Source organism: Chaetodon auriga, chromosome 6 (genome assembly GCF_051107435.1).
Source record: "Chaetodon auriga isolate fChaAug3 chromosome 6, fChaAug3.hap1, whole genome shotgun sequence".
In the NCBI taxonomy this organism is placed as follows: Eukaryota; Metazoa; Chordata; class Actinopteri; order Chaetodontiformes; family Chaetodontidae; genus Chaetodon; species Chaetodon auriga.
In genome coordinates this window covers 20967385-20990933 of record NC_135079.1, presented here as the reverse complement: position 1 = coordinate 20990933, position 23549 = coordinate 20967385, and the positions used below count along the sequence as shown (strand labels likewise).

The 23549-nt window shown below is 43.9% G+C and overlaps 1 protein-coding gene across 20 annotated transcripts in view; it reads left to right on the top strand.

Moving 5' to 3' along the window:
* Nucleotides 1-23549, top strand: part of ppfibp2b (PPFIA binding protein 2b) — a 72569-nt gene that overhangs the window by 34052 nt on the left and 14968 nt on the right. For 8 of the 20 annotated variants that reach the window (XR_013077252.1, XM_076732726.1, XM_076732730.1 and 5 more), the window contains 13 exons: nt 2256-2342; nt 4351-4464; nt 9661-9810; nt 17290-17517; nt 18530-18622; nt 19618-19746; nt 21276-21387; nt 21572-21604; nt 22666-22727; nt 22834-22909; nt 23051-23133; nt 23287-23354; nt 23456-23521. Coding sequence is in view for 17 of the 20 variants with exons in the window: in XM_076732726.1 (XP_076588841.1) it covers nt 2256-2342; nt 4351-4464; nt 9661-9810; nt 17290-17517; nt 18530-18622; nt 19618-19746; nt 21276-21387; nt 21572-21604; nt 22666-22727; nt 22834-22909; nt 23051-23133; nt 23287-23354; nt 23456-23521 (1301 nt within the window). In the remaining 3 variants the exon portion in view is untranslated. The remainder of the gene's footprint in view (nt 1-2255; nt 2343-4350; nt 4465-9660; nt 9811-17289; nt 17518-18529; nt 18623-19617; nt 19747-21275; nt 21388-21571; nt 21605-22665; nt 22728-22833; nt 22910-23050; nt 23134-23286; nt 23355-23455; nt 23522-23549) is intronic. The other 12 variants (XR_013077253.1, XM_076732734.1, XM_076732738.1 and 9 more) reach the window with 6 other exon arrangements.

The window sequence follows — 23549 nt, the reverse complement described above, 5'->3', positions numbered from 1 at the left end:
ACTTTGTCTGCTGTTCGGAGCTGAAAAGGTGGTGTAAAGTGAGTGTGAGAGAACCTTCTTGCTGAGAGCAGCCGCCTGCTGCAGGAGATGAGGCTGATGAGAGTGAAAGAGAACCCAAACAGTAAGGTTGCAGGTCGTAAAACTGATGAGCTAAAACGCTCTGTAGAGCTGAGAGCTGACGATTTCTCTGTGGGTTTGTGACTATGAGCAACAACTTTCACAATAAACGTGTCATTTCATCTGTAGTTAACATGAAAATACTGATTAAAGCTGCCTTAAATTTCAATTAGTCTGTTGAAATGTTCATTCAAAGTCCGCCGCTCTGCTTAGGTGTTCTTTAAATACATTACAGTCACAAATATCCCACCCGTGTTTTGTCCTGTTCAGGCTTGGCATAAATGTTCATTTTGATTCAAGGATGAACTGGTTCGACTTTGGTGGTCAAAGGTCAAAGGTTGCCATAACCTCACAAAAGAATTTTGACCAGAACTATTTATGAGAATCATACATGCCAGTGTAGTGATCACTTCCATTTCACCAAAAATACACTTAATTACATCTATTAATTCCTTCAAAGCCTTCACTGCATATATTCCATGAGTCTGGACAGACGGGATGTGAAGTGCGACTTCACTGGTTGGTGGAAGCAGACAACCACGAGGCGGTTATTCTAGTTTGTCACATAGAATCATACTCAGTTAACACGTCCCTGAGGAGCAGTGGGCAGCCACTGTGCCGTGCCCGGGGACCAACTCCAGCTCCAAGCCAGTGCCTTGATCAAGGGCACTGACAGGAGAATTGACCTGAAATACTTGTTTTGATGGTGGAGGGAAACCAGAGCCCCTGGAGAATTCCCATGCAAACACGGGAACGCGGGAACAAACACAAAGAAATGCCCTGCCTCGACGGGGAATCGAACCCACACCAACCCACGCAACAGTGCTGATAGCCAATGCTCAGCTACCACCAGCCTCAAATATCTGTGCTCTACTGAGTAGTCCATGTCCATGCTTCATAGCTAGATAATAATGTTTTCCTCCTTCTCAGTTTCCCTGTTAGCAGCAGCAGCAGGCTGAGGAGTCAAGGAGTCAGCAGCCCTGGACACACACACACACACACACACACACACACACACACACACACACACACACACAGACAGGATAATCTGACTCTTTAGAGAGAAATGAAAAGTGTATGTACTACATCATTTAAGCCGAACAGCATATAAAATAGTTCTGCTTGATTTTCAGTTTTACTTCCTGACTTGCGGAACACATGCAGTGATTCTGCCATAACCTCAATAGCTACAGACCACAAGACTGGCGTAAGAGCTTTGACCAAAAGGAAAGATCTCTTTCGCCGTGTTTGCATAAATACGTATTAGGAAGCATTTCTATTTCTAGGCAGAGCCTGACGCAGCTTTTTCTCCTGTGGCTGCTAAAAAATAACCATGCCTACTTATTTCAGGCATGTTTTGTTGGCCTCAGAGTGCTCAGAGAGGGAAATGGTGTGGTCCTGAAAACACAAGCTTCAGAAAACACCATTTATTCCTGTCCTCATTCTGGAATGGTGGGAGTCAGAGAAGTCAAATGATCTTCCACAACTCTTCATCAGGTGCTTTGTGAGGAATCTGTATTTGAACAGCAGCAGCAGCTCTGTCAGCTGTTTCGCTCCGAGCGGTCCAGTACACAAAGCAGGCATCAGTGGATCAACACAAGGTTAATACACGGCAAACATCTAGAATACTCTCACTGCTTCCTCCGACAGCCACAAGCCAGACAGGTTTAAAAGGAAAAGAGCAACATGTCATTCAGGTTGTATGAAGCTCCGGACAACAAAAACAGACTCTTCTAAAAAGTGTTCAGTCCCCGCCGCAACTTTTCAGGTGCAAATGTTTGACAAACTGAAATTAGTGTTTCATTTTTAAGATGTATTGCGATTTAATGTGTTTTTTTTTTCACATTTACACACACTTACCCTTTGATAACTGTCTGAAAACAGATTCATTAATCAAGGGGTTTCAAATGATTCCTGTTTCTCCTGATAAAAAGCAGCAGCAGGCTGAGGGTCCAGGGGTCAGCAGCCCTGAACACACACACACACACACACACACTCACAGGATAATCTGACTCTTTACAGAGAAATGGCAATTGTGCTGACGACATCATTTAAGCCGAACATCATTCAAAATAGTTGCTTACTGCTTGATTTTGAGTTAAATGTTTTACCTCATGTGTTTCTGTGCCTTCGTCCAGGTGAACCTGTGTTCTCCAGCCAACAATGAAACCTACCAAGAACGACTGCTCCGCCTAGAGGGAGACAAGGAGTCTCTGGTGCTACAGGTCAGAACTGTGTGTGTGTGAGCCTGTGTGTGTGTGTGTGTGTGTGTGTGTGTGTGTGTGTGTGTGTGTGTGTGTGTGTGTGTGTGTGTCATATTTACAGCTGAGAGAGAGAATGCACAACCAGTGAGTTGCATCAGTTTCTTCTGAGACTGCTCACGTTCACAGTTAGTTTCACTGAACTTAAAGGTCATCGGTGGCTATAAGCTGACTCTGATCCTCGTGGCCATGAAGCCTAAACTGTTGCTGTGAAACCACGAGTCCCTGGTTCGATTCCCGTGATCAACCCACACTTCCTGTCACTCTCTACTGTCACGTTTCAAAATAAAAGCCAAAAATGGCACAAACAACAGACTTTTGTCATCAGAATCGTGATTCTAGCTCGCCTGTGTTTATTTGGATATAATTATTTGAATCCCCGCTTTGAGTAAATGAGCCTGGGATTTGTCTGGAAGGATTGCTGCCACACTGGAAAACAGCTTAGTTTCTAGACTTTAATCCTACTACTTCAGATATTTCGTGTTATTTCATAACAAAACATGCACAGGCACTTTGAAACTGCCTGAGCATGTGTTCACTGACGACTTTTCCAGCAACTATCAACACGGGCGCTTGTGTGGTAAAGCAGAAGATTACATATCTCTGTGCTGTATGATGTCAGCGGGCTCTCTCTGCTCTTAGATCACTTTAATAGCTGGTTCCTACAGCTGTGATCTTCTTGACATTTCTCCCACTGAAATCACAGTTTTCAAACTGCTCCTCGGGCTCTCTTCACCCGTCTGCAGGGGTGCGTTTGTTTTGTATTCAGGGTAAGGTTAAATAATGAGTTCAAACGCACCGCCCGCCGGAACAGCTCTGCTTCATAAAGTTGTCATAAATTTCATATCTCATTTCTCACCACCAGTACTCACACATTCACACACACACGCCTACTTGTTCCACATTCCTCCTCTGAGACGCTGTGATTGGTTGATACACAAGGTGACTGGGACAGGAGATTTAACTGGCTGCTGACAGGTTGCACTCTTCCAAGTTCTTCGCTTTACTTTCTCTTCACCTGCTTGTCCTTCAGGTGTCGTCTTGCTTCAGTGTGTCAATGTGTCTTTGTTAGCATACACACACACACACACACACACCCACACACTCTGTGTTTAGTCGCTAACTTCCCTGTAGCCCAGGAGGGAACTTTCACCTGCATTTGTGTGTGTAGCTCAGCGGTGGAGCACAGAGGAGGTAAGAGTTTATAGTCATATCAAAGCCTTGTCTTAATAATGGTTTAGAACATTTGTCAGGAAGTCAGATACATGTTTTAAGTGCTAAACCACACAGGATCTGAGACGTAAATCATTCAGATACGTGTTCATTCATTTACTCAGCTGTTCACGGTGCAGGAAGCGCAGGCTACCGGATCATTCACACGTCCCCCGGCTAGTCCTTGTTTTCTTTGTACTCTGGGGTTTGATACACGATGAGCCAGAAACTTTGCAGGAGATTCTTTATTGCCAGAGCGCCGAGAGACAGGACGTGGCTGCAGGGTGAAAAGCGGGGAAGCTGAAGTGACAGAGAAACAGCTGCTGTCAGAGGGATTTGGCAGAGTTGGGGAGAACAGGAGAATTGTAGTGTGTGATGTTTGGCAGGAGGTGAGTGTGTTGTCAGGGAGATTATTGTAAATGTGCAACACATTCCTGAGTGACAGACTGCTGAGTAAATGTGTGTTGTTATGGAGTTGAGGTATGCAAGGATGAATGCGTGTCTGTGTGAGGAGTGAAAGAAGAGAAAGAGGCCTGATGTGGGTATGAATTTCTGTTTCTTAGTGTTTACCAGCTAGAAAGTCATTGCCACTACATAATGGTGTTTGTTTGTTTTTGTGGGTATGTATATATGTGCAATGTGTGTATATACGCACCATTGTTTGTGCATGTTTTTCCCATGTTTCTCTTTGTGCAGCGTTTCCTGCATCTGGTTCAGCTCAGTACGTGCGCTAATAGAGAATGAATGTGTCGCCCTTTAGGTGAGCGTTCTGACTGACCAGGTGGAGGCGCAGGGAGAGAAGATCAGAGACCTGGAAAGTTCTCTGGAGGAACACCGGCAGAAACTGGCCTCCACAGAGGAAATGCTGCAGCAGGTAATGCACACACACACACACACACACACACACACACACACACACACACACCAAAACAACAACAAAAATAGAAAGTAATCAGTATCTGTGACACAAGGCTGTAAACTGTGTTGACTTAAACAAACAATCACAATATGTTATAGGCTCTTCTCAAATGTGTGAGATAATCCATGAGTCTCCAGGTGGCTAATTACTGCTGCTGCTACTTCGTTATGTGTTGGAAGGCATTTTCAGTGTGGCGCTCTGGCTTCATGCTCTCTGATTAATGGTGTCCTGAGGAGACCAGAACACACTGTATGTGTCCCTCAGGTCTAACAAAACACATTGCATTTCGTTCCTCATGAAGCATTTGTTAAGCTGTTTTTTTACTTTATTAAGGTGGCATGTTGCTCTTAATGTATGTATGTATTGAACAAGTGTCAAGCCACTGATCTTAAGTAACAGCATTAATGGCATTAGCACATTAGCATGATTAGTTTTGCGAGCTGTCAAACAGGACGTAGACATTAGAGCAGCAGTGGAATGAAGTAAGCTGGTCCTGTAAATGAGTAAATAAAGGAGCGGCACGGCGTTTCATTCAGAGAGTTCCAGCCTGACTGTTGACTTCCTCTGACTCATCACCTCTTCAGTTACGTGTGGGTAGTGGATTTTACAGGTCAAAGCTTGACATTACACTGTGTTTCTTTAGTCGTTACTAGATTAGGCAAAGTTTACTCCTAAAACAAACAGAGTTTGATGGTGACCTTTGGATCAAGGCCTGTGGACTGCTCTGCAGCCACTGTTGGTTCATACGCTGTCAGTTTAAAGCACCGTTATTGGCTTTGTATCATAGGGACTAAAATGTTCTGTTTTTGGTTTGGTCAGTTGTTATTGGGGCTGAAGTAAAATGTTCCACTTGAGATGATAGAAGACATTTGCTTGAATCGGAGCAAAGAAATTAAGCATTCCTGCAAACTGAAATGAGAAACATCTGAAGGCTGTCTGTTCATCTGTCGTAGGTCAACACCCCTCTACAACTGTAGGTCAGCCCTGCTGCAGACTACAGGACACACCTTTGCCTAATTGCCTGCAGAAAGCAGTGTGAAACACTAAATGTCTTCAAGTTGTTCCCTTGTTTTTTTTTTTCCTTTTTTTTTGAAACATGACGTAATTAATACGGCAAACTCATGAGCTCTGCCAGGCTGGACACAACAAGACCACAGCTCTGTGCATCACAGAATCCACCCTCTGTTTCGACTCCACAACAGACTCTTTGTCCTCTTCATTGTCAGGCTTGAGGATAAAAAGGCCACAGCCTCAAAATAAATACCCCACAAGGGCTGTGACGTTTATCATCTTTATCCAGCTTGCTTTTACAATCCCCTAATTGATGCTGTCTGCGCGGAGTAAAGAGAGGTTACAGAAAAGGCTGCAGGAATCTTCTGTTTTCTAAGGACTTGAGGTCTCTTCTGTTTTTCTGTCAGTTGCAGAGGATAAACAGAATTTGTACCGAGCTGTAGTAAAATGGAAGCACTTTGCTAACAAAAGGATCGAGTCTTGCAACCACAGTTGCTTTCACAGCGTGCATGTAGATCTCCACCTGCCACTGCACCTGATCTCCTTTACAATCCCTCATGACCTGTGTAGGTCTCGAGGTTTGATTGGATTCAGCTGCACTGATCTACAGCTGTTGTCCCCATTTGTGTGTGTGTGTGTGTGTGTGTGTGTGTGTGTGTGTGTGTGTGTGTGTGTGTGTGTGTAACACTGTGCCATTCCACAGTTAATGACGGCTGGTCAAAGCTAATGTGATGCGGGATGTTTGCTGAGATGGATGAAGGTGTGGATAAAGATAACGCTTGTGTGGGTTTGTGTGTGTGCTGTGTTGTATTGTGTTGCCTTTTTCAGTATTTATCATCTCCTCAATATATAATTAAAAGGTACGGTTGAAGGATTTAAAAGGGGACAACACGCAGGGATGTCCAGGATGTCTTTCATCTGTGTCACTTTCTTTAGTGTGTGTGAGTTTGAGTGAGAGAAGAGGAGAAAAAGAGACAGCCATTTAACATTATTTGTCAGTGCTGCAGGGCTGCTACTTGCTGTGGGAACCACAACTAATCTAATAAGAAATAGTCCTTAGTCAGCACACACACGCACGCACACGCACGCACGCACGCACGCACGCACGCACGCACACAGTACAGTGTTCTCATGCTAGAGGGGATCCACCCACACATGTAGTCATACTGTGACTACGTGTCCTACTGTGCCTTTATTTAGACACAGAAATGTCTCAGTACAGTCATTTCTGTGTCTGAATGCTGGGAATATGGTGTATACACATGTGCACACACACACACACACACACACACACACACACCCACAAAGCTTCAGTCAAGGGTCATTGTCTTTCTGGTTGTCTTCATAGATAAAATTAATCGACTCTGCATCAATCCCTAAATTTAGTCGGTTCTCATCAGCATTAAGCGTCTGCACTGTACCTTCCTGTAACTCACTAACAGCCATTTTCAGTCTCCATTACTTGTCCATTTTTACTTTGTTTGAAATGGTTTTGACCAGACATGCAGCCGTCGGGATGCCCCAAATTGGGAGCTTTTTAAGAAATGACCACATATACAACATCTATGATGATCTAAGCCTTCTGCTCGGCCTCAGTTTGACGTTTCTTTGAAGGCAGTGGAACACCAAAGTGGCTGAATGTCCCTTGTTTTTTGAACATCTCTCACAGTAGGTTACTTCATAATATCAAATGTGTTGACAAAAAACATGTGTAGACGAGAAATGTGTATTTATGACCAATGACAGACGCTGCAGTCTTCTTCTCCTGTTGAGTTTTATGGCAGTCTGAATGCAGAAATGTTGCATTACAGCCATCTGCTGGATTGTAACAGCTTCACAGTGCACGCTGTTTACAAAGTCCACAGAAAGTGACCCCTTCATGACATTGTCCATTATATAGCCCAGACCTGCACAACCGGACATTGCGTTTGTCCGTTTTATGTCATGCATGTGTGCCTGCAGGCCAGTTATGTGCAACCCTGTGCATAAAAGGCTTTGCTTATACTTGTTTAAGAGTTTGTAAAATGATTACATGTTGTGTGAACGGTGTTGCATATATTGACAAGTGGCTCAGAGCTTTACTGTTTCAGTGCAGTCTCACTACTGTTGGACTCCATCAGGTGGCTCAGAGCAGGAGTGCTAATGTTGCTCTGTGTCTGCTGGATGTGTAGATAGGCAGCTGTTTAGTAACACATTACCGTGTTTACACCTGTTGCCCTTGTTAATAGACATGGTGCATCCTGGGTTAAAGGACACAGTGGGCTTGCTATCCAGATACAGATCACATGTTGATGTTAGGTCGAAATGAGGTGTCAGCATATAGTGCTTAAATGGAGGGCACATTTTCTAAGACCGGGTGTCTTTCAAATTGTGGAGGATTCATTTTGAAATGACGTTCTTGAGATTTTAAGAGCTCCAAGTCCAGATCTGAGTTCTGTTGTGTAACTGTGTCGTGTTTAACGCTGTTGAGTTTTGGAGTGCAGCCTCTTTAAAGAGATCTATAAATGCTGTAGAGAGGATGATAATTTGTCACATGCTGCTCCTCATAACTAAAGGAAAGCAAATGTCAGACAGCTGAGCTTTAGGCCACAACCACACAGTTCTGATAAATTACTTCTAAAGACTGTGGCTTATCCAGCTGTAAGTGACACTGGTGTTAGATTGCAAAGTGACAGTCAGCTGCCATAACTAAGCAGATTTTCAGTGTGTGTGTGTGTGTGGTGTCTGTGTGTGTTTGTGTGGTGTGTCTGTGTGTGCGTGTGTGGCTGCTGAGCTGGAGTGATTATGGGGTTTTAACTGTCTGGCTGTGGCGTTGACAGAATTTGTTTACCATGTGATCGTTTCATTTGGACGGTATGGCGTCCCTGTGTGGTCAAACAGAGTCGACTCTAATGTGTTTAACAAGGCAGTCACATGAGGAAAAAGAAAGGTCATAAAGTATTTATCAGCACAATTCAGTAGAGCTTAAGTATTTATAAATATTCAGTTATATTTTTCGGTGCAAGTTGGTTGGTCGTTTCAAACTGAAATATCTGAACGGCTATTGGATGGACTGCCGTCGGCTTTTTCACAGACATTCATTGTGCTCACAGGATGTGACTCAGTGACTTTCATGATCCTCTGATTATTTCAGTCGAACACTACCTGCTCAACACCAGCACGTCTGTCATTTTGAGAATTGCTGCATGCAGATGTTAGCATTTAGCTCCTCGCATCGCTGTGTGCGTGTAGCTTCACAGAGCTGCTCGTGTGGCTGTAGACTGGTATTGTCGATTAATGTTGTGTTGCTTGACTTCATGGTTGCATCGAGTGTGAGCTAGCATGCCTTCTTTGGATATAACAGAAAAGTTGTTATGTCCGTTTTACAGAGTCATGTCCCTGAACACTTAATTTCCTGGTGTTCCTCGGATCATATAATTCTCACTGGCTGCATTCATAATAGACATAAATATTTGCTGCTTGTTTTGACTTTTCTCCGTCTCCAAAATCATCCCCAAATTGCACTATTGCACAAGTGGTGTGTGAAGTTACAGTGCATCCCTGTCTATTTGCTAATGACTCATAAAGTCACCATTTTCTCAAGACCGGGTTCATCCAATCAGCTGGCAAACAGTTTGCAGGCTCGTTTGTGTAAGACGGTGGATGTCAGAGGCTTAAACAACAATCCAAGGCAACTTAAGGTCGAGTTTAGGAAAGGGGAAGTGGGATTAGCAGTAGTTAAGATGAGGAAACGAAAGCAACACATACACACATAGTTGGCAAAGAGATGCGTGTTTTGCGAGTCAGAGAAAAAACACACTTCTTCATGTCCCGTTGCCAGCACACACTCTGTCCGTCTCTCTTTTAGACACACTTTCTTTTGCTCTGTCCCATACCAAAGAAGCACAGAGATGTATTAATAGAGTCCCTAGCTCGGCTGTGTGTGTGTGAGTGTGTATATTTAGCTTTGTGGGGTCTGGGCCCCCAGCCTAGCCTGCTCTGTCAGTGTGGGAAGAACATTACACGGAGTGGAGGAGCGGACCGACTTCTCACTGCATCGATCTCAGATATCTGTGCGTGTTTGACATCTTCTATAGCTGTGGTCAGTAAAAGCTGCTCTTGTGCTGTTTTCAACTAACTTCAAGTGTGTGTTTTATGCAGGAGCTGATGAGCAGGACCTCTCTGGAGACTCAGAAGCTGGATCTGATGGACGAGGTGTCGTACCTCAAACTGAAGCTGGTCAGCATGGAGGAGACACAGACCAACGCACACCCACAAGATCCTGCGGATACGGAGCAGAACAAAGCCGAGGTATGGAGAGTCATGGAGAGTCATGGAAAGGATTAACAGCTGAAATGCTGATTGTGTTTAAGTTGCTGTAGGCAAAGTCCTCCGCTGCATTAGCCTGAGTGACGTTTCCACGCGTACTTTATGTGCACTTCAGTTTGATGCTGTGTGGGGGGATAGAAATGACATGATAGACATTTTGTCGCTTTGGTCCAGACTGAAGTATCTCACCAGCTATTGGATGGATCATCATGAAATTTGGCTCAGACATGAATGATCTGCTCAGGATGGCATGAAATGACTTTGGTCATCACTTACTTTAACTTTTTATCAACTATCATCAGCGGGTCAAAAGTTTAATACTTTGATTCATAGTGCTAATTAGCAGATCAAGTAAACATTATACCTGCTAAACAACAGCATGTTGGCATCGTCATTGTAAGCATGCTAACACGCTGATGTTAGCATTTGTCTTACAGCCTCACAGAGTCGCTACCGTACTGTGATATGTAAGTGTATGAATATGATTTTAGGTGGGTAATAATCACAGTAAACTGGGTGAGGATGGGTTTAGCCTCTGCTATGTCTCTGCTAGCTTTGTTCAGCATCACATGTAAAAGAGTCAAACATCAAAACGTGCTTTAGTCTTTGTTCCTGTGGTCCTGAGTGGGGACAACAATGGCACTGGCACTGTTAGGTCTAGTGGTTTAGTCTCCACCAGGACCTCATGTGGTGCCTTGGATGATGTTACCCCACAAAAAAGCATAACTTTAAAAGATGATGCAGATGTTTTTCCACAGTTAAAACAAGCCTTATTCTATTCCAAGCATAAAATGGCACAAATGCTGAAAAAGAGCTGAAGGACAACAATCGGATTCCATCAGGGTGTATTTGGGGACGCGTGAGGCTGCTCTTGTTACTCTTGGACCTGCTGTATAAGGACGTCTGTCAGTTGTTGTCTCTTTTCATTGTTTTCACTGTCTCTGAGCCAAAGAGCGTAGTAACAACATTCACCACTGGCTGCTGTGGTCACAGTAATCCACCACAACTCCAACCAAAATAAATGGTTTCCCAGACACGGAACCCGTCTCATTAGGGCTTTTGGGAAGAGAGGCACAGATTAAGATGACTTTTTGGTCCACAAGATATCTTTATTTTCCTGTTTTACTTGTAAATTACTGTCTTCAAGGTATGCTTTTTAACTTTTTTCCAACTTTTTTTTACTGAAGTCTTACTATGGTGCAGCCGTGGTGTTTTCAAGCTGTGCCTCATTGTTCCTTTTTTCTTTAGATTTCATGTGTTTTTCTCTAGTTTGTGTATTCCACCAAGTCTTGGCTCACGCTAACATCTTCTATTTATTCCAAACAAATAAGCATTGTTACTGCTGGAGTGAAATGCATCACTTCCTGTTTGGCAGAAGATATTTCTTTCAGGAAGGAGCTACAAGACACAGATTATCCAACAAATGTTACATGTTGATGCAGAAATATGCATACGTTTATTTGAAAAGTGCCAGTTTAGTGACTTCTATATGACTTGATGTATTGAGATACAGTACATGGAACAAATTCCCTTTAAATCTTATTTGTGTGCACTCACCTGTTGTCTGGTGGCAGATAATGAGAGCATGGACTGTGTCAGACAGTAGAAAAAGTAGAACAAAGGAAGCTAAATTTTGTCATTCTCCCATAAAATTTGTTGTGTCTGGTACTTTTTAACTAAACATGAGTCCTTTTACAAGGAGATCAATTCTAAATATGCATCAATGTTCATACCGATTTTCCTTAAAATCTATTTAAACATAAATGGGTACCCCAATGATTTAGCATCACAGTTTTTTTTTAAAAAGCAATCCAGCAGACCCAGAAGTAATGCACTCTTCTTCAGTGTCAAAACTTGTGCAGCTATGTTACCCACAGTGCAGCCTGACCACCAGCACAAGGGTTGGAGATTTGGGTGTGTTATGTTAGCAGTGGCTAACTTAGCCTCAAGCCTCTCGCCTCCAGCAGCGGCGAGGAGCAGGCTGTGGAGGTGTGTTAAGATCATTTCTTTCTACCTCCACACTCCCCAAATTTGATGCTGACTCAAAAAAAAAATGGTTGAAACTTCATTCACTGTTTAAACAGGTTTAACCCCTTTTGTTCTTTGTTACACCAATAACCTAGAAGCTCTATTGTTGGCTCCCATTTCCAAAACCGACATCTAAAGTTGCTACAGTTGGTTGTTTTTCAGGTTTTTTTTTTTTCCACGCTGAAGCAGTCAACAACTCCTACACATTGGGCTTTCCCACAGCTCTTTGCCAGCACAAAGTGAAAATCATCCAGTAATATCCAAACTCTAATCAGTTGATGAAGGGCTGTCCCAGCACCATATCGCAATCAGATCTGTCACCCAGTTAATAAACACTCAAACAGTGAAAACATGCCCAACATCCAGCCTCAGTGGCTGAGGTTATAATGAAATGTGTCTGGATGAGATTCCAGCTCCAGTGTTGAGGCTCTGAAACAAGCCAGAACACATCAAACGGTCGCTCCAGACAGTTTCAACAACACCCTGCAGACGGCCTGCCAGACAAACAGCTGACACCAAACTGTAAAGTCTGCAATGCAGAAAAAAATACATCGTACTAACTAACATGTAGACATTTAGACTGTTAAGTAAAGTCTTATGTCCCATAAAATACAGTACTGTCTTTACTTTAAAGGCCCTGAAACGATATTTAATCAGCTTCTTACTATAAGTGGTGGCTATTTTCTGTTTCTCAGTAGGACAAAGTGATGTCACTCATGTCCACCTGTCAGAATTTAGCAACATTTGAATCAAGTCTGATGTGTCAATGGTCGAGTTTGTTTATGTTGCTACTAAATTAGACCTTATCAAACCACACCCACACAGTTCGGATTAAGCAGATTAGCTGAGTTTCTGAGTGTATAACCCTTAATAGATACATTTTAAAGTGTCAGTCTGAAATTCAGTACTGGTTGATTTGGTAATATGTGTAACAGCGCTAATTATAGCAAAAAAGAATTTTTTATGTTTCTCACTGATTGCATAAACAAAACTAGAGTTGTCAAATTTCCTTAGAAAAAAACCCACATGTGTTTGAACCATTCAAATGTTTGTTTTTCCTCTTTTGTCCAAAAGAGAGAAAACCAATACAACTAGAGACCGACTGCCTCCACATTATTTCAGTATAAAGGTCTTTTCAAAGACCTGCAAACCTACACTTTTCAAAATAAGAGTAGGATCATTTCCTCTGCCTTGTTGAATTATTTGCTCGTTTCAGCTTGACACCATGTGCACAATTTCCAGTTGGTGCAGGTGTCCGCGTGTCCTGGAAGATTTCAATGTTCTGGACAGACATCTGTCCATGGATCCTATTTTCCCATGTTTTTGTGTCCAAGTGACTATTGGAGACAACAGTTTTTGAAGTTTTTTCGGTATTGAATGAGCGCGCTGCAGCCGGCAGCGACAGAACACGCTGCAGTGTAATCTCCCCGCGCGTTTGCATGCCGTCGACGTACATCCACTAAAAGTGTTTGTTTTTGCTGCTAACAGGCTCAGATTGTTACAGTTTCTGTCTGGCAAGATTATGGAAAGGGTCCCTTCAGCGACACCTTCTTGTTCAAGAGTAAGATCCGTTTTGTTTAACCAGAAACAGCTGTTCTATCGCTCTGGCCAAAGCCACCAGACTCTATTCACAGAAACGTTCATTCATCATTGTAAAACACACTTCATTCAAACACAACTAAAACAAAATAAAACTCACCGAACCTTCCTCGTCTTTTCACTGTTCCCACAAACATCACTAACTCTGGTTTGGTTGAATTAAGTAAACTCTTCAGGAGAGGTGACTATATTCACATCTAAATCAGGATTTTTTTTCAGCTGGCATTATGACGAGAGCGAGTTAAATACGTCCGACTTCATCAGATTTTCCACGAGCTTTTTATTCCACAATTGAATGCATTGATTTCTTTTTTACAATTTGAATACAAATTCAAATTTAACTTATTCATTGACACCCTAACATACGTACACATATACATACACAGATGCACACGACACCCACGTCCAGTTGAGCAGTCTTTGCTTGTCTCCACTATTTTCTTTGTGTAGGCTTTGTTCATTGTGGCAGCCAGCTGCTGCTCCCCACTGGCACCACAAGATATTGAAGCTGCTCTTGTGGTTTAGCTCAATCACAGTGTATATGTGTGTGTGTTCATGTGCATGTAGCTATCACAAGGAATCCAGCACCCAGGGCCATGCTTTGATTGAATAAACAGGATACAGCATTTTTGACACGCAGAGGCCCATGTTCTGCACACACACATGGATGGAGCGTGATAAGCATCAGCGGAAGTAGACAGAAAGGGAGAGGCGGTGAGGAGAGGGCACGACAAGAGAGAGAGAGCACCGAGGGCGGAGAGAAAGGGAAGAGAGGGCACGAGAGGGACAAGATGAGAGACAGTGACAGACAGATGGAAAGATAAGAAATGACAGGATGTGCTGTGGAAATATTGTTTTCTGTCCTGCAAGGCCCACACACAAAGTGAACATGCAGGACATTCACACTACAGATCCTGCAGGATGGAGTGTGATCTGACTCTCCTGGCAACATTTTCTGCCTCTGCAAAGCTCACGTGAAACGAGATTCTGAACTCAGCAAAAAGCAAAGTTCTCTGATTTCAGGCTCTTTTGGTCGGAAGGCCACATTTAGAAATAGACTTGCACTGAGTAATGTATTGACCTCAGTGTCCTCAAACAATGCCCAAGTTTTAATAAACTCCAATTCTCCTTTAAGAAGACGTCTACAGTCATGCTAGCGCCTTTGTGAGACTCTTGCTGGTGCTTTAACCGAAATGCTAATGTCAGCATGCTAACATTCTTACAATGGCAATGCTAACATGCCGATGCTAAGTATCTGTGATGTTTACCATTTTTACCATCTTAATTTGGTGTGTTGGCATGCTAATACTTGCTAATTAGCACTAGACACAAAGAAAAAGTTATGAAATTTGCAGGTGTTTCATTAAAAAAACGTATTTGGCTGATTTTGACGTAATGATGGCACAATTCACACAAACCACAGATGTCAACTTCATGATGCTGCCAGATGAGAGTTCAGGAGATAACTGACGTCAGTAGGCTTCGTTCTACATATGTCTGCACACTGTCTCATGGTAATACATCCAGTATCTGTTGAGACATTTCGGCCTGGACCATAGCGGTGGACTGACCAACCCCTGTCTTTCATGGTTGTCTGTTGTGAGAGTATTCCCTCTGTCAGGTCAGAGAGAAGTGTTGTCCATGAACACTTCTTTCATGGTCAGACTGCGACAGGCATTAAATAATCACGTGCCACGCTGAAGGGCACTTCAACAGAGGTTTGCTGAGGAAAGAAAGAGCAGCACTCGTGCATTTCCTTCAGTGTGATCCTCCAGCTGGTTCAGGATCACACGGCTGCTCCTCTGAGCTTCAGGCTGCACCACCTAAATCCTGACACCAGTCCTGCCTCTGTGGTGTCTAACTGAGCTGTTTTAACTTTGACAAGTTAATGCTGAGTTGGTGTAGTAATGAGATACTGTCTCTGATCTGATACAGCACAAATGGACACACATCCAGATCCAACGCATCCGATGTGCAGCGGCGGTGTTTTGCTTTAGTAACGTTACAGTTGCAACTGACACCGGCTTAAATTTTTGTCAGCAAAGTGTGTGCGTGTGTGTGCGGTTAGAAACAGCTGCGAGGCTCCGGTCGGCTGGCGGGAGGAATGGCAGGCATCCATTCTGAGCATTCCTGAGGGCCAAACACTTTCACCTCAGGAAACCACCCCAGCACAAACTCACTGCTGTCTGATGAGCACTTTGGATCGCAGCAGCTTTTCAGGAACAGGGTTTTGAAATTGATCATCTGGACTTTTTGTGTTTGTTTGTTTGTTTGTTTGTTTGTTTGTTTGTTGTATCGGGCTGTGGTCAGACCTCACGGACATTCTCTGACCATAGATGTGGTAGAGCCCTCCATTTATATAACAGCAATGGAAAAGCTGTTCTTCAGTCTACCCAAACGTCTGATGCTGTTCCTCTCTGTCTGCAGTTCCTCGGTCTTCTCTTCCTGTCTTGCTCTGCTGGTCTAGATTCTGAGTCACGGTCCTGTTTCAGGGTGGGGCCGTTAGTGGAGTGTTAAGAGCCCGTAATTGTCCACTGAAAGACAGATCCCGTCAGTGAGTGTATTTGAGGATATACATTTTCTGGACCATATAACAAAGTGAAATGTATTGATTGAAACAACACAGCAGGAGGAGTATGCTGCTGCCTGGTAGCTTTTTTCCCTGTGAGAAATGTTGTGATACACAGTAAGAGCTGTTCGATGTGAGTGGGGTGATAAAACAACGAGCACATGATGTGCAGTTAAAACGACCCAGACCCTGACCTGTGTTCCATGGGAGCACTGGTTGTGCACATGATATGAATGCAATGCATCTGCAAGCCCCAGCGTAGCCTGTGGATGGTACATCCATACTGGATATACATTTTGTGCTGTTGACTGTATGCTGCATGCCGAGCTTAAAATTCAAAATAAACCTTATTTCAGAGACAAGTTATCTCTTGAAAACACGGTGTAGAAACTACAGCCTGACTAATGTTGGATTTTTGAGGCTGATGCTGATAATGACATTTTGACCTGTGCACTTTTTGTCTATTACATAAACACAAAACGTAAACAAAAACATACATAATACATAACATGAGCTGATACAGATCTGTGATGAGAAACGGTTGGTTTTTTGCTCCATAAATAAAAACGGACTTGATGGGACACAACGATCCATCCTCTCCTCAAGTGCGCAGTTATTCCAAAGAACGTGATCCGGCCCCGAACCACAGCCCCCTTTTCAGATGACAGAAGGCGTCTGCTGTCCAAACTCCACTGGGCTGTCCACTTTGTGCAGTGACCCCAGAATAACCTGAAACTAAACACATTGCTCTGGTCCCATCAGTCCTCACATGGCACCAAAAGAGAAGTGGGGCAGAAACACTTGTCCTGTGTGTGTGTGTGTGTGTGTGTGTGTGTGTGTGCGTGTGCGTGTGCGTGTGCGTGCGTGCGTGCGTGTGCGTGCGTGCGTGTGTGTGACTTCAGTTGTATGATTGAACGTGTATCTGTTGCTCTCACCATTCCACCAATGAGACGGTGAGACTCAACACCTCACCTGCATCTGTCTCACACGCTCTCGTGGCCCAAACACTGACTCATTTCGTACAAGGAGGATAAAATGTTCAGATGTCTTGTGGGTTTTTCAGTTTTTTCTTCCTCAATATGGAAACAGATATGGAAACATGGCATTCCCAAATACTGACTAGATGAACAGATCGTGTAAGTTCATGTGTGATTCTCCTCTCCTCACCACTCATTTTCATTCCTCCCTCTTTTTCTTCTCTTCATCACACCAATTTATCCCTTCCGCTGCCCTTCATTTGTCCTCCATTGCTCCTGCCCTCCCAGTGTGTGGTAAATTTCATCAGTGAGCTCCAGGAGCAGATGTGCAAGTTTCAGGAGGAGATCAGCACTCGTATCCAGGAGAAACGGGCCCTGGAGGAGAGGGAGGCCCAGCAGGGGGAGCCCAGAGGCGGCCAAGCCGAGGGCCACGACCCTCGGGTCGTGTCAGCCGGCTCAGACCTGAGCCCGTCTGGCTCTGACGCCTGGATGCGCAGTGGAGGACAGACTGTACACGTAGGGAGACTTGATGGATGAACTCATCTTCCCCTCCTCCCCCATCATTTCTTCTCTTCCTCTCCTCCCCCTTTTTAACCAGTCCACACACCACCCGGTATATGGAAATTTTCCACAGAATCAAACTAACAGTCTCTCTTGTAGTGTGTCTGTGTGTGTACTGCAGGATGCTGGGGGTCACGCTCTGCCCTGGTTCTTACAGATCACTCTCCAGATTTAGAGCCTTTTGATTGGATTTCCAAATACTTCCATACATTTGAGGGGTCATTAAGGTCGGTAACATGGTAAAATAAGAAACCCGACAATAGCTACACGTAATATGTGCCACTGTAATTGTTTGCCGGTACACGCTAACTCCTCAAGGATTTGAAGAATTTGGAAAAACATATCACAGCCCCATCTAGAGTTTGCCTTTAGAAGTTCTTTCCAATCGGGTTTTGGACCAGGCGTTGTGTCTTTATTTGATTTGTTGTGGTTTGCTTGCATGACACTGGTTCCTCCCTCTACTAACAAAGTTTACATCTGTCTGTTTCCTCCTGCACTGACCAGGTGGATGGGTCATGTAACTGTTCCTGTAATAATATGAAATGCTATACAAGGTTTCCCTCGCACAGTGGCGCTGTGCGGCTGGCAGACGTGCAGCCTGGACAGCTTTCAGTCTTGTTCTGGGTCCTCTGGTTCATCCTTTTCCTGGTTGTCGATAACTGCACGCTGTGGTATCTGTTTCAGGAGGATCGTGTTTCCTATATTAACCACTGTGCTGTCCAGCCCTGGAGACCTTTATAACTGCACTGAATGTCAAACCTGATGTTTGAACACCCTCCCATTTAAATGTTGGCATGTGGACAGTTCAGTAATGTTGTTGATTCTGACTGTTTAGGTCATTTTTCAGAATTTGAGATAAATTCTGCGCAAGTAGGTGAACTCGCCTGCATGACTGTTTGCTCTGCTGCATGTGGCTTCGAAAAAGACATATGAAGTAAAAGATGCTGTGTTTTGTTTTCTTCTGCAGGATTTGCTGCTAGAAGTGAAGCAGCTGAAGAGCAGGGTGGAGGAGCTGGAGGGAGAGAAGGGCCAATATGAGAGGAAGCTAAGAGGCACCAAGGTACTTGTTAAGATAAGATTGTGAAAGCAACATGTAGCACACAAACCTGATGTACAGACTTGAGAGCAGTATCAGTTGTCTCATCAAACTCTCCGCAGAACGGTGGAAAAGTCTATTTCCCAAAATGTGGTTCCTGCTTTCTGCTGTAACCAGGATTGTGAAACATCATGTATCACACAAACCTGGTTTCTGTATTCGGGATAGGGGATTAGAGGAACCCTTCCAAGCTAGATTCCTCCTGGAAAAAGACAGTCTTGTTGACTATATGTACGTGTAAGTGGATTTCTAATCTGCTGTTTCCAAATGTGAATATGATGTTGTGAGCTGTAAAAAGAAAAAAAAAAGAAAAAAAAGGAGAAATCATTACTACAACCTCATATTGAGAATAATTCCAGGAAAGCAGGATTGGAAGATTAAAGTGGCATTAAGTCATTTATGGCTAACAACCCGCTCGACTCACCTATTGATTTAACCTCTTAAACTTCTGATTAACTTTTAAGTTCCTTTAAAGGTCAAAACAAACGCCTTTCCAGCTGTATGTATTTATCCTTTATCGACGTCACGTTTTTATTGTGCGCACAGTGAACCAAGTGTTCCCCATGAGTCAGCCTCATGCAGGAAATTAGAATGAATCAATGTGAAATTAAAATGAGGCTTTATGAGTTGGAGCATGTTGGTGTGGGTGTACACCATGACGGAGTTTAAGAGGTTAACATCTTTTGATTAAAAAAAGCATCTCCCTCCTAACATTGTTTGTTATTGGTTGATTTGAAGGTGGTCAAACTGCCGTTGCTTTCTCTGTGCTCACAGTGCTTCCTTCCTCCTCTCCCTCCTTCACTCTGTATCTGTATCCTCTCTTCTTCTTCTCTATTAACCCCTCTCTGCGACTTGCCCTCTTCTCCTTTTTCCCGCTCTTCTTTTCTTTCTCCTCTTCTCTCCTCATCTCTAAATCGCCCCCCATCATTACCCTCTTCCTGTGTCTCTGCTCTCTCTAGCTCTCCATCTCTTACTCTCTCCATGTGTGTTACCAGTCGCTCATGACCCAGCTGTCCAGCCTCAAGCTGACTGTGGAGCACACACAGCTGGAGAAGCAGCACTGGGAGGAGCGCTGGCGCAGCGCACAGGTGCCTCCTCTTCCTCCTTCTCTGCCTCCTCTTTTGCCTCTTGCTCTTGTTGCCCGTCGACTCACTGCTCCGTGTTTGTTCCTTTCCTCTGATTAGTCCTTTTGCTAATACTTGGCCTCCCTCTGTCCTCCTCCTTTTCTACCACCTCCCCACCTGTCGTCTCCTTTTGCACTTATGCTCCTCCACCTCCCCCTCTTCTTCCTAATTGACTTGTTTTCTGCTTGCAGCTCTTCTTTTCTTCCTCCTCCTGATCCTCCATGTTTTTCTCTTGTTCGTTTCAAATACTCAAGTGGGAAGAAATGGGAGAAAAAAATTAGATAGTAAGAAATTCAGATTTTGACACAAACAAGGCGTCTGTGCTCATGTGTCTGAGCAGAGGCAGCAAAAAGGAAACTCCATCCTCTGCTTCTGACTGTCTTCCCCGTCTTTGTCTTTTCGCTTTGCATGGATACGTAAAACGATATGTTTGTGTCGTGTGTAGGCTTTGTCGTGTTTGTAGTGTTGTTCAGAGTCACCACCTGAAGCTGCGCAGCCGGCAGTGACGTGTGGCCACTGATAGGTCAAGGAGTAGCAGACCTAACCATCAGATTTGCAGCTACTTAGCAAACCGATGGAAAAACAGCATTAAATGGGAACGTGCGGGAAACATTTCAAATTAATGGCCACATCATAGCTCTTCCTCCTTTGAGTTATTTTGTGCCTCAGCCCAGTTCACTTCTCTATTGTGCTTCTATTGTTGGCCTTGAGGCTTCCTTGGCTAATAGGCTTTTATTGTGAGGCAGCTGCAGGAGGTGTTAAGTTTTCATTTATAGCGTGCCAGCATTGTAAACAAGTCTGTGCAGGCACCTGTTTTATGACACCTGTTGCCTGCAACTGCCAGTCTTCAGCAGCTTTGTCCCTATTATGTGTTCTTCTTTTTTCTTCAGCTCAGATGAGGTTGTCAAAAAGCACACTAAGCCTCACGTTTACCTTAAAGTAAAATCTCAAAGAGAGCACATGTGCGGCCGGAATCGAACTACGGACATCGTGGCACCAAAACCATAAACACATTCTTTAAGTCCTCTGTCATGTGGGCTTCAGTGTAAGTGATGAGAAAGGGAATAAAATGTTCTCAGACACTGGTGCAAGTGTGATCAAGCCGTTAGCTGTTAGTCAGGAGGCAGTCAGGTTGGTCATGTGAAGACTCATCAATGGCGCATTAATAGAGATGTGAGCTGATGTTGGACAACATGGAGCCCTTCAGGGATGGTGGGTCCAGTGACACACAGTTGGACTCTCAATAAGCTGTTGTTTTTGATTAAAATACTGTAAGTCGCTCTTTTCAGAGGAGTGTCTTCCTCTCAGTCGCTCCCTCAGGGCTGCCATGAGACTTGGACGTGTAAACGACGTACAGCAGACCTGAGAAAATACTCTCGTTACTAAGAGGATGCTGCAAGTCCAGTTGCCTTAAACTCCTTCCAACAGCTAGATGTGTGGTGACCCGGAAGACTGACACGATTCACAGACACGTACTCTGCCTTCCTCCACAGGCAGAAATCTCAGAGCTACAGCAGCTCCTGGCCTCCAAAGACGCTGAGATCGAGTGCCTGCAGACCCAGCTGCTGGCCAGAGGCAGCACGGCCAACGACAACGCAGAGAGAGGTACACTCAACCGACAGTCTGACCAATCACTTTAGATCCACATCTGTCAGCGTGGATGTGTGCGTGAGAGCCAGTGATATGCATGTGTGTCAACACCGATTACTGTAACATCTAATCAACATGTCCTTCTCTCCTCTGCTGGATACTTGACTTGTTTCTGACTCTCTGCTGCCCTCTGCTGTAGAGGAGGTGTATGTCAAGCAGCTGATTAACAAATGTAAGGCATGATGTGCTTTTGCTGTGCGTCTAATTTTCAAACACACTCTGCCTGGACAGCCACTTGACAACAACTTGATTCCTCTGTTTTTGTTATGATGTTTAACTCAGTATATCTCAACAAATCTCAAGCAGCAAGCGGCCACTTTAAGTGACGTTTAACTTTAGTAGTCTCAGTCTGAATCAGGCGTCTGGCAGCGTGGCGTTTGAGATTTGGACCACGGCCGAGCTTCAGTTTGTGTTGGTTGTAGTAAATGTTCCAGCTTCATTAAACCAAAGCACAGTTTGGCTCTATATCCTTTCAAACCTTCTAATGTCTAATGTGTCAGATTTTAGCTCGAGTCTCTTTGGGTTTGCCTGCAATAAGCCACATAATTTAAAGAGTTAATCCAGCAATTTATTACTGCACTTCCATTAGAAGTTGAGCTACACACCAGATACGGCAAGAAAGAATATTCAAAATGGATGCAGCAGAAGCCAAGACGTCCTGAAACACTGGTTCCTACATTTCCCAATGCAACAAACAGCATCTTTTTTTGTAGACCCTTCCTGCCTGATAAAAAGCAATGGTATCTTTTCTAAACTGTAGTCTCCAGCCCCAGCTGAGGTAACCCTGATGACATCACTGTGACATAATCCGGGTTATTCTTGAAGGCAAAGCCACAGAGGACATTATGCAGCTGGAATCACAGGCTGTGTAGTATTAGTAAATTGGTGGAGTTCTCCTTTAAGACTCATGTGTTTGAAAGGCTGTGGAACAACATCAGTGTGTGTTTGTACTGTGTTGCTTGTGTGTCTTTAAAAAAGTCATTTTGGGAGTCCAGTTGATAGCTCTCGTTTGTTGTTGGTACTGTTGTTGGCTGCAGTGTTTGTCCCAGGTGATGGTATATGGTGACACTGTTGCTGTCAGTGGCTATTTGTTTTGCTTGTTTATTCATATTAGCATGGCTGTCCTGTCTGTCGCCAGCATCGCATCAGACACCCGCTATGTCCTGAATTCACAAGACACGAGGTGACTGTGAGTCCAAAATAACATTTAAACGCCTTGTTTTTCTTCGTTAGACCAGGAATACCAGAGGTTGAAGGTGGGGATGGAGTCTTTGTTAGCTTCAAATGATGAGAAGGTAAATGAAAGCTGCTTTTTACACACACCCAGTTTGTTCTAATGAAAAACAAAGTGCCTCCTGGTTTAACTTGATTCACAAAATATTCGTGTCCTGCCGATAACAGGATCGACGTATAGAGGAGCTGACCGTCCTGCTGGGCCAGTACAGAAAGATGAGGGAAGTCATGGCGCTCACACAGGGTAACAATTATATCCTTTTCTTTCCTGTAATATGAGTTTTCTGCAACGTCAGCAACACTGCACAAGGTACCTTCTCCTCTGGCCTTCCTATTTTTTTGTAATGGTGCTGTGCTGTGTGATGTTTGTGTTTGTACCATCCAGGCAGTAGTGAAGAGGAGCTGAGTGGCAGTTTAAGACTCAGAGCCATCACACACAAAGCGCACTCTGACCTCCTCAGGTCAGAGGTAAGATGATCCAATATATAACCGTCTAACAATGCAATTTTGTAATGCATGCGTTATCTCACAGTATTCATCCCCTGAAAAATAATTGGCCCAAAAATGCACTCTGATGTATACAAAACGGAAAAACCCAAATAATGTTTTTTGTGTGCATAGATGTCATCAAGAGGGTCTTCTCCACTTATGTTATCCTCCTCCCCTTATCAGAGAGAACTGGACTCTAGGTATGAACTCTCAAAATACACACACACACACACACACACACACACACACACACACACACACTTTCCTATTAATCTTATCTCTTGTGTGACGTTGGTTGTAGCATCCAGAACTCTATGGACACATCGCTGGTGTCCACTGCAGACACAAGCTTCTTCAATGGATCGTGGTAAGTAGAAGCTCTCAGAGCGTTATGC